The sequence below is a fragment of the Eublepharis macularius genome, chromosome 12 (genome assembly GCF_028583425.1).
Source record: "Eublepharis macularius isolate TG4126 chromosome 12, MPM_Emac_v1.0, whole genome shotgun sequence".
NCBI classification, from domain to species: Eukaryota; Metazoa; Chordata; class Lepidosauria; order Squamata; family Eublepharidae; genus Eublepharis; species Eublepharis macularius.
In genome coordinates, this window is record NC_072801.1 from 27,037,502 (window position 1) to 27,048,319 (window position 10,818).

General features: G+C 46.8%; 1 protein-coding gene across 1 annotated transcript; it reads left to right on the forward strand.

Moving 5' to 3' along the window:
• The first annotated feature begins 983 nt into the window (after nucleotides 1-983).
• Nucleotides 984-10,683, forward strand: SMCR8 (SMCR8-C9orf72 complex subunit). Its single transcript, XM_054995573.1, has 2 exons — nucleotides 984-3,613; nucleotides 5,453-10,683. Exons 1-2 carry the CDS (start codon nucleotides 1,248-1,250, stop codon nucleotides 5,904-5,906), a joined length of 2,820 nt encoding a protein of 939 aa, XP_054851548.1. The 5' UTR covers nucleotides 984-1,247; the 3' UTR covers nucleotides 5,907-10,683.
• Nucleotides 10,684-10,818: the final 135 nt, after the last annotated feature.

Consider the following 10,818-nt stretch of genomic DNA (forward strand, 5'->3'; position numbering starts at 1 on the left):
CTTCTCTATTTCTTTCCCTTCTAAGTGAAAAAGGCGCCTTCCCGCCCGTCAGCCGTATTCCGTGTCAGGCAGCGTCGTAAAACGAGAGCGGCAAAGGGACTGGCGGGCGATAGATTGTTTACCTTGTTTTCCTTTGCCTCTTTGCCGTAAAAAAAAACAGGCGCCGCCAAAATAAAGTGGAGTAGGAACTACAACTCCCAGAATACAACGCGGCCAGTTGAGACTTTGCGGGTTATTATTTTAAACCGATTTCTTTAATTCTTATTTTTCTTGTATAGTAGAACCAAGTTTGTACAGCCATCGCTCCCTCTCCCCGTTAAATAAATTAAATAAGATGTGAGACGAAGAAGATTGAAAACTACAATCCCCAGAATGCCCTGTGCTGAGTCGGGCACCTATTGGCCGCTTTTATTTTAATCTTATCCTCATGTACTGTGAGATAAGGACTGTATAGCGCTTCTTGCGATAATAAAATCAAGAAAGAAAATAAAAGTGTGAGGCTCATAGAAAGAACAGGTTAAAAACTTTGACCCCACCCACAACTTCTCGCAACTACTGTCCGTTGGTTCAACTTATATTTATTATAGTGTTTCAAGCCTGACACGAAACAAATCTTCCCACTTATTTATTTTTTAACGGAGAAGGGTTTTGTTTTACTTCCGAGGTCAGGCGCGGCCGAGCACTGGAAGGTCACGTGATCCCAAGATGGCTGCCCCGCGGCGGCTGTGAGGGGGAAGGGATGGTTCCTGGCGGAGGCGCGGGACGAAAGGAAGGGCAGAGACCGGCGAGGGGCAGCGGCGGGGGATCGGGCTGGTCCTAGCGCCCGGGCTTGTCGGGTTTTGAGGTGGGGGGTAAAATGGATGGAGAGAGCAGGAAGAGGCGGTGAAAGTCCCGTTTCCTAGTCAGGGAGGAGGAGGGAGGCTAGCAGTTGGTGGGGGGCGAGGGGGCGCGAGCTAAATCCCTAGAGGGTGGGGGAGGAGAATGACCCTCAAATGAAGCGGCTGGCCCCACACCCAGACTCATTTGGGGCAGAGGGCTGACCCCTTTCTCTCTTAGCTGTAAGACAAGTGCCTCCCCCCTAATAGGGAGGTCAAGGCGGGAGTACAGGGGGCAAGGGGCTCCCTAGATTGGTGGGCGGCGGCGGGGGGACAGTTCCTCCATTAATAGCTTCTCGATTAATGTGAGGGGAGAGGAAGGAGAGAAGTGCCCCTTCAGCTCATGCCCTGCCATTGCCTCCACCCGGAAATATGATTAGTGCCCCGGACGTGGTGGCATTTACCAAAGAGGATGAGGACGAGGAGGAGGCCTACAACGATCCCCCCTTGCCCGAGGAGTACTCTGTGCCACTCTTCCCTTTCCCCAGCCATGGGGCCAACCCTTGGTCCAAGCTCTCTGGTGCCAAGTTCAGCCGGGACTTCATTCTCATCTCAGAGTTCTCAGAGCAGGTTGGGCCTCAGCCGTTGCTCACCATCCCAGATGACGCCAAAGTCTCCGGCACCTTCGATCTCAACTATTTTTCCCTTCGCATCATGTCTGTGGATTATCAGGCTTCCTTTGTGGGGCATCCACCTGGATGTCCATACCCAAAGCTGAACTTTGTGGAAGATTCAAAAGTCGTGCTGGGGGATTCCAAGGAAGGAGCTTTTGCTTACGTGCACCACCTGACTCTTTATGACCTTGAAGCTAGAGGGTTCGTCCGCCCTTTCTGCATGGCCTATATTTCTGCCGATGAGCACAAAATCATGCTGATGTTTCAAGAGCTGTCGGTGGAGTTCTCTAAAGCTTCAGAATGCTTAAAGACTGGCAACCGGAAAGCCTTTGCAAACGAACTGGAAAAGAAGCTGAAAGACCTAGATTACACTCGAACTGTTTTGCACAACGAAACAGAGATCCAGAAGAAAAACAATGAGAAAGGGTACTACACCACACAAGCCATTGAGAAGGCCAACGAACTTGCCAGTGTCGAGAAATCCATCATAGAGCATCAAGATCTTTTAAAACAAATCAGATCCTATCCTTACAGTAAGCTGAAAGATTCTGATTTCCATCCCTACAAGCCAGAGTGTTCACTGGAACAAGAAGACAACTTGGAACATGGATTTACTACCTCAAAGCCTGATGAACCTGGTGAAATGAACCTGCATCCTCGGCGGGCCTCTTACACCCCAAAGCTTATCAAGGCAAAATCCACCAAATGTTTTGACAAGAAACTCAAAACCCTTCAAGAACTGTGTGACTTGTATTTTTTCACCCAAACACTAGATCAGTTGCATCAAATTGAGAAAATGTTCAGAGGTGACATTTGCTATCTCCTAACCAATCAGATCAGCCGAGCGCTTTTGAAACAGCAAACAATTACCAACTTCCTTTTTGAAGATATATTCCTTGTTGATGAAAGGCCACCTGAGAAGCAGTCAAATGCCTTTCAGGGATCTCCTCTGGACTCCTCAGATGCCAAATATTTGGAAGTCTGTCCTGCTCCTAAAACCTTAACTAGCTCAATTGCTTATAAATCCAGTGTTGAGTCTGTCCCCATTAAGATGGATCAAGAAATCGAAGATACCCGATGCACAGAAGGCAGCGAACCGATCCCATATGACCATCAGGATAATCTTGGATACCTTGATGCCGACCTTAAAGGAAGTGTCAGTAGCGGCGAAAGCATTGAAGTTTTAGGAACAGAGAAGTCTGTGGCTGCCCTCATTCAGTCATCTGGCCAAGATGGCCAGGCCATCTTGCCGCAGCCCCTCCCAAGTCCGCAGGTAGTGAGGAGCAAAGCTGTCAGTAAGAGGACCATAAGTGAGGACAGCATCGAAGTCCTTAGTACATGTCCCTCAGAAGCTCTGATTCCCGATGACTTTAAAGCAAGCTACCCAAGTGCCATTAATGAAGAGCCTTATGCAGACGAAGAAGATGAAAGTCTTCGCTTCAGCCCTGGTTTAAATCTAGACCATGCTGGAGAGGTGGAAGGCAATGCAGAACCTGAAAACCTACTTCCTGCAGACTCTGCCTGTTGCATTGGAAAAGAGAGCCCAAGTTTTAGTCATCCTTTGCCTAACTTGACCCCCAAACTTTGTGACGACGATGGGGTGGTCAGCATCCCACCCCGACCATACCGGCAGGCAGATCAGGAATTCCGTGTGAACTTTACAGACTATTCTTCCCATGATGGTGTCTTGGGAGGCCTCCTGACATACGAGCTGGATCCACATTATCTCACAAGCAGCCCAGAGACGAGTAAAATGAGCTTGGATAAATGTTCAGACTCGACCACCAGCTATATGAGCAGTGCAGCATCCACAAGCTCAGACAGGACCCCTTCTCCTGCTCCCCTTGTTGGCCAGCCAGGAGAAAGGCATAAGAAGAAAGCTGGGCAGAACGCCTTGCGGTTCATCCGGCAGTATCCCTTTGCTCACCCAGCGATATATTCTCTGTTGAGTGGCAGGACGCTGATCGTGCTGGCGGAAGACAAAGGGGCCGTGGAGAAACTCGTCACGGCGCTCTCCATTTTTGTCCCCAGTTGTGGAGCGTATTCTAAACCTGTGAAGCACTGGACCACTACGCCTTTACACATTGCGGATTTTCAGAAGTGGAAGCTGATTGGATTGCAAAGGTAAAAAATACTCATATTTTATCTAGATCTTCTCTTTCTAGAAAAGGCCTAATTGCATATTTGAAGAATCCAGCACAAAATTGTAGTTAGGTACTCTTAAGGGCAGGCCTGCATGAGTTGAACACCCCCTCCAAACCTGATGACAGCTTACTAACCATCTATGGCAGCCCACCAAGAACTCATCCCCCCTCCCAATTTTGTTGCATTCTTGGAAGTGCAAAAACAGGGCATTCATCATGCACTTGCCGATTTTCAAATGTGGCTAGTAGGATGGAGTCCCAAGGTGCATCAGCCTATTTTATCCCATCATATTTGGGGGATGGGGGCCACATTTGAGAAATGCTGTGGGCCAGCTGTCCAAAACTAGCTTTCACTTTGTTTATTTTTAAATTTTTTGTTCATTTATGCCCCACTTTTCTCCCTTCTCCCAAAGAGGCTTACAAAATTCTCCTTTCCTCCATTTTATCCTCACAACAACCTGTGAGGTAGGTGAGGCTGAGAGCATGTGACTGGCCAAAAGTCATCTACAAAGCATCCATGGCAGAATATGGATTCAAACCCAGCTCTCCTGAATCCTAGTCCAATGTAGTAACTGCTACATGTGTTGCATTCTTTGTCCTCACTGTCACATAGGACTATGTTGCATAATATGTTTTGCTCTACAGGCAAGTCTCCCTAACAGTTCCCAAACAAGTGGATACATGTGACATAGGAACTGGGCCATTGCAGATTTTTTACCAGCTGTTGCAGACTCATAACTTTCCAGACCCACCGCTACTTGATTTTTTTGTATATATGCAGACCTATGGTTGGTGGGGACTTTTCACCTGTATGCCAAAACACCTTATGAGAACAAGCATGTCCTCCCATTTAATTCATTCTGACAGTTGTCTCAGGGCACAGTAGGACCATGCTGTGCTGCCAACGCAGTGTATACTCAGCAGCTTAGAGCAATGACAGTTGTCAGCAGGCTCTTCCTAATGCTGAGGTATCCTTTGGTCCCCCAGTCCTCAGGCCAGCCTCTGCCATTGAGCAAATGATAGGCAGCTTTGTGTTAACAACACCCTTGGATGCTCTTGTACTTAATCAGAAGCCCTCAGACATTCCCCCACCCCATACAAAAGTTTAAATATAAAAACTTCAGCCCACCGAGGTGACTGTCATTAGGCACTGTGGTTGATTCCTCCCTGTAAACACAGTTGGGGTCGGGGCATTAGTACAGCCATGTTATTTCCTGGTTCCAGATGCCAAGAAGAGAGATGGTGGAAGTGAGATTTAAAGTGTTCTTTGCCCCTACATCATACCAGGTCTTTCAGGCATGTTCTCCATGGCTATCCTTTTCAGAACCCTACCCTTCCATGTTTATGCATTTCTTCATTTATACCTTGTCTTTGTCCCCCAATGGGGGCCCAAAGTGACTTCCATTGTTCTCATTCCCTCAGTTTTTATCCTTTCAACAACCCTGTGAGGCAGGTTAAGCTGAGTGTATGACTGGCCCAAGGCCACCCAGCAAGCTTCCATGGTAGAATGGGGATTTAAATCTGGGTCTCCCAGATCACAGTTTGACACTAACGGCCACACCATGCTGTCTGTCAGTCCTTTTGAACTAGTGTCCATAGAGTAAACCATAAACATCAAATTGGAATGGTCAAAGGACACCCAGTGAGCTCCCATGACAGAATAGGGATTCACACCTGGATCTCCCACCCCATAGTCCAATCCTCTAACCACTACCCATATCCTTTTTTATTTTATTGCCTATATTGATATATCACCTTTCTACCTATGCATTCCAGTTTGCAGTTTACAATAATAACAGCTTTTGCTCTTTCCTTCCAGGGCATCTTCTCCAGCTGGCCTGAATATGCTGCACTCTCTCAGCCGGTACAACCGGTATGTCAGCATCCTAGATGCTGACAGTAAGACCCTCCGGTGCCCCCCCTACAGAGGGACTTTGGTCCCCCGGCTTGCTGACCACCGCACGCAGATCAAGCGGGGAAGCACTTACTTCATGCACGTCCAGACTGTCTTGACCCAGCTGTGCTCCAAGGCCTTCCTGTATGCTTTCTGCCACCATTTGCACCTCCCTATCAAAGAGGGCGAAACAGAGGAGTCCGTGGTGTCCCGGCGGCTGAACTTTCTGAAAACCCACCTGGGGCTCGCCAGTGAGGACGGCAAAGTGGTGCAGTATCTGGCCGAGCTTCTCAAATTGCAGTACATTCAGGATCCCATCTGGGGGGTCAGCCCCGTGCTCAGGTTTGATTATGTGCCCAGTGCTTTGTATAAAATTTAGCCGTGTCCAGCCTGCCGTGCCACCTCGTCTCGCTCAGCAGTCATCTCTGCTCATCTATGGTTGTTGGCTGTTCATCCTCTTCCGTGGTCAGCATAGTCTTTATGGTGGTATAGAAGCACCCACTTGGGGCTCCTGAGAATTTGCAAAGCCCTTCTCATTCATCGAGACTTTGAAAATATCTCTACACATCTTTTTTTTTTGTTTTTTAAAAAAAAGAGGATGCTGTTAGCTTCTAAATCATTGTTTAATGGAACCATTGTGTCTTGTGTGACAGAGCAGGGAATTGTTTCTTTACAGGGCGGGAGCTCTTTAGCATTAAGGTGTCTACTTGGGATGAGGCTGACACTGTGCTGGGGGGAGTGATCAGCCAGAGCCCATGTGCGCATTTTGCAAACTAAAAGTGAGCTGCAAAAATCTCTGATTTTGGAAGCATAGCAAACCTGATTTTTTTTTTTAGAAGGGGATAAGAGTGGGCGGAAATGGCATTTTACATTCTTTTAAAAAAATCTAAACAGATAAGAATTTGGCTGCCCAGATATCACAACAGAAACCCCATTTCCATTCACAGAGTCTCTTTGCAAAGTGGTTGTTGAGTTAACAGCAGCTCCTGGCAGAGATGGAAGGGAATGGGGAGGAAATGATGGAATTGTATCTGATTCTGTTCCCAAATGGTTGAAAGCACAAAGGGGGTCTCTTTTTAGGATTTGAATGTCGAGCTCCATGCCTTGATAGTCTGCTTTTCCCAGAGGGAAAGAGGAACCCTACAGATTTTTGCCACTTACTGTGCTTTGCAGCATGGGAAATACAGAAAGAAAAAGAAAATGCCAATGAAAAGGGCACCCTTGGGTTCTCTCCGACAATGTACAAAATAGCTTGTGCAGCTGCCCCAAATAATGCACTGTGTGAGGTAGAGGTAAGCTCTCAAGGGGTTCAGAATTGCCCAATTTCTCTAAATCCTTATTGCACTCAGGTGGCATTGAGAGTGAATGTACTGGAGCAGGACTATATTTTATTTTTGTGTGTCTTTGCATGCTGCTTTTCAGAGGTTGGGCTCGGTTTGCCCTCCCCGGTGTAGCCAGCCCCAGGTTCTGCATTGCCATGTGCTGTTCCCCAACTCTCGTCTCATTGCTCACATTTGTTGCGTTCAAAAGCCAAGCCTTTCAACGGTTTTACTACCTCTACCGTAGCGTCACGTTATGGTTGTTTCTGGAACCGCAGCTCACCGCTGAGCGGATGTAGCAGACCTCCCCGTGTTGCAGACTCTGCCGGAAGCTACCAATTTAACATTGATGAATCCGTGAGATCCTATGGAGACTTTGCTTTCCTTTTTCTTTCTGTTTGCCTGAGGAAAACGAGATTACCAAGGAAGCTGCATCTCATCCACTCCTGCTCCCTTGGCTACATTCAGCAGCACGTGACATGGGCTGGCTGGTCATCACTTTTCAGGAATGCCATATGAGGGGACCAAAAATTCCCTTTATTTCCTGCCTTTCAACATCCTTGTCCTGTTTTCTGTGTTGGAAGGCTGTTGGCACGGCTGGAAAGGTGACAGTTTGACAAGAGTTACCAAATGACCTGTGTATATATTTAAAAACCTCTGTTTAATGTGATTATGTGAGGCAGAGTTCTGGAATTTGAATGTAAAGTTTCTTGACCTTCCAGAGAATGCTTCAAGGCTGGGCGTTAGGTTTAGTGTTTTCAGAATTCTTGGAAATTTGATGCAAAAGCTGCACTATTATTTAGAAGGGGAAGAAAAGGAGTCCCATTCAAAAAGGGAGATTTCTTATCACATGCTGCACTTTTTGAACTCCTTAAGTAAAAGTGAGGCAACATTTGCATAGACACTTTGCTGCTTGATTTTAGCAAGACAAAGGCAGGGTTTCTAAAAGGTAGTGTAGAGAAACGCTGTTTGTGCTCTGCCCTGATCCTAAATAAATGAAGGAACCACAAGGCCCTCTCACATTTTTGGACACCATGGTGTGGGCAAGGCTTTGGGGAAAGTAGGTGGGATTAACTTTTTGGACTCAGCACCACAGCAGCATGCTGAGCAACCATCCATCACTTGGCTGCATCTTGCAGTTTGTCAAGGATGGATTGGCTTTCCTTTGTTTATTTCCTGCCTTTTTCACTGCAGTCTCCCTCCACAATTGGATAACTGCCCCAAGTCTTAACCAAGGAAAAAGCCAGTACCGATAACTCTCATACTGCTTGTTGACTGGAGCTACCAGGTAGCACAGTATGAAAGGCAATGCTCAGGGGCAGAACTTGGTGCTGCAGTAGGCAAGCCCAAAACAGGATCCTGGTAGCCAGCCCCCCTCCCCTCCCTTCCTGGTAATGTCTGGGAATACTCACGCTGCGACATCCTCACATCGTGAGTTCCCCTTGGTCCAGTTCCATCTCATGGCCTGTTGCTAGCTGGGCTGGGGAAAGTCACAGTGCAGTGACTTCATGTCATGAGACGAAACTCACTGGGCATGGCTGATGACTAATGGAGGCGGCTTTGGGGGACAGTTTATGTCATGGGAGCCCCATATTGCCTGTCACGTCTGGTCCTGGCACCTGTGTCCAGGTGTCTGCTCTGTCTGGTTTGCTTCCACTTTCTTTTTTAACCATCCTACATTTCAAACACATACCTTTTGCGGGGCGGGGGGGGGGGAAAGAAGAGGGGAGGCGCTTGTTCTCCTGTGCTTGTGAAAGGGGAGAGGATTACCAAACAGGGGCAGCTTTCCCCCTTGCTTTTCTGACGTATGATTGCTCTTGTACACTAGCCTTCCACATAGATACTCTCCCAAAGCCAGGAGTATTTGGGCACTGTAGATGGTATGGCAGAGAGAATCTGGTACGACCATGTGGGCATTCAGTCTGGGATTTGAACTTCTGTTCCCAGAGTTGGTTATGCCTTAGCTGAACAAAATCCATCTTTTGTATTTGCAGCTAGATCATTGGCTCTAGATACCTGCTCAAAGCACTATTGTTAGGTGTGAGGAACCCCCGCCAGGGTCACCTCTGCGTCAGTTGTGTTTTCAATTGGTACTTCGTTTGCGAACACAAGCAGTGTCATCCAAAGCAGAGTTGCACTCTTCTCAGTCCGTTGATGCTGGTGGGCTTAGAAAGGTGTAACTCTGCTTTAGGATGGCACTGAGAGTGGCTTGTGCTTGAATATATACATGAGCAACTTGTGTGAACAGGACAAAATCCTTGACAGACCCACAAACTTTAGAACCAATCTTGATAGTTCAGGGGGCTGTCAAGGAACCAGTAGCATGCCCCCATTGATTCCCCCCCCTCCAAGAATTCATGGGGTTGTAGAAGCAAGAAAAGCCTAAAAAACAACAGCAGCAATCCTTCACCCAATATGCTGTAGAGCCGAGAAAGTTTAGTTGATCCCTACATTGTATGGAAACCATTCTGTGTGTGGTCCTTTCCTGCATCTGTGTGGCTATCTCCGATTGTGTTTGCAACTTTGTGCCTGACTTCCTGTCTTTGTGCTACTGTCTGTTCTAGTGAGGTGGTGCTTGTTTCCCCCCTTCCCCCCAATCTGAGAACTTTTCTAACCAGGCTTTTGCAAGGCACCTGTGAGTAGGGTCTTTTTGTGCCTTCCTTTTTTAAAGATGTGGCATAGAACAAGTGGGCCCCATGAATTCAGCTGACAACCATCTATAAGCAACTGCTGTTGTTCTATTAAATATAGTTAACAGCACAGGAGCTGTTTGCCAGCTTGCACAGCGTTTTGCTTCCCCGCTCAGTGTTAAATGTGGAATTACTTCTGCACTGAGGAGTATGCTAAGCCAGGTTTCTTGTAATCGAAGCGTGTGAGCCAGTTTTGAACCCTGATTAAAAGCTGACCAATCAGCTTTTAGATTAGTGCACACTACAATTTAATGATGAAAAAGTAGAGGAAAGGTGGCCAGCAGAGCATGCTGTCTCTTAACCAGGTTGAAAAACATTGCATCCGCACCAGGCAAAAGAGGTATGCAGAATTCCCCCCAAAAAAGTCGCTTTCAGAATTGAACTTTGTATTGGCATGCAGTTATCAAGAGGTTTCTGAGATTTAAAACCCCCCTGAAACTTTAAGGGACGTTTAGAGGGCCTGAACCCGTTTCATGTAGGAGTGTAGCAACCCTGAACTAACCAGCTGCTTAAAACCACATAAATTGGGATTTGCTTTGCCCAGCAGTAAGGACTGGATTGGGGGTGGGGGTCTGGATGCCAATGTGCTTTGTGATCAGAGTGCTGATTCCTCCTGGGCATTGGCGAATCGGTCAGCTATTCACCCCTTAAGACTGCCTCTTGCTGTCCTGGCTCACCAGCTCTTCGCTTTCTCCTGCTTCCAGCTGGGTTAGCAGCAACCCAAAACTCTGCCCCCGCGCTGCCTTCTCACCTTTCCAACCTACTTCTCCCCATGACTGCATGTTAAGGTTCTCATCTCTACCTGTGTGTACACAACACCTTCATGTAGGCAGTAGTTAGGAAAATAAGACAAAAATGGAGCATCTCCACAGAAGAAACCGGAGCAGCATGCCTTCCGTACATTAGTGCTGTTAAGGTGTTTATTGCACAAGAGCTTAATGAAAAAAAATGTTTAAACATCTAGTGACCAGAATGAAAAAAAAGTGTACATTTAAAACAAAACAGGAAAAAATATTTATTTGGGCTGATATTTTTGAAATACATTAAAAATTGGTTGTATTTTTTAAAGCTTATATAATAATCTTCAGCATATATTGTGGTTAAATTCTTAATTTTATTGTGCTTAGTAAAAATTGTCCTGACTATACAAATGGGGTCATGTGTTCTGATACAATAGGGGCAGGGGAAATCATTGGAGAATTCACAATTTGCAGTTCAGCTGTGCGAGATCTGGGTCCTGCTCTATTTTTAAGATAGAATTTTGCCTTCCTGTAGTACAGCC

Excerpts from the sequence above, each read along its gene's own strand:
- SMCR8 (XM_054995573.1), top strand. The coding sequence starts at position 1,248 with ATGATTAGTGCCCCGGACGTGGTGGCATTTACCAAAGAGGATGAGGAC. Across the intron at positions 3,614-5,452 it reads AAGCTGATTGGATTGCAAAG|GGCATCTTCTCCAGCTGGCC; the intron begins GTAAAAAATACT and ends CTTTCCTTCCAG.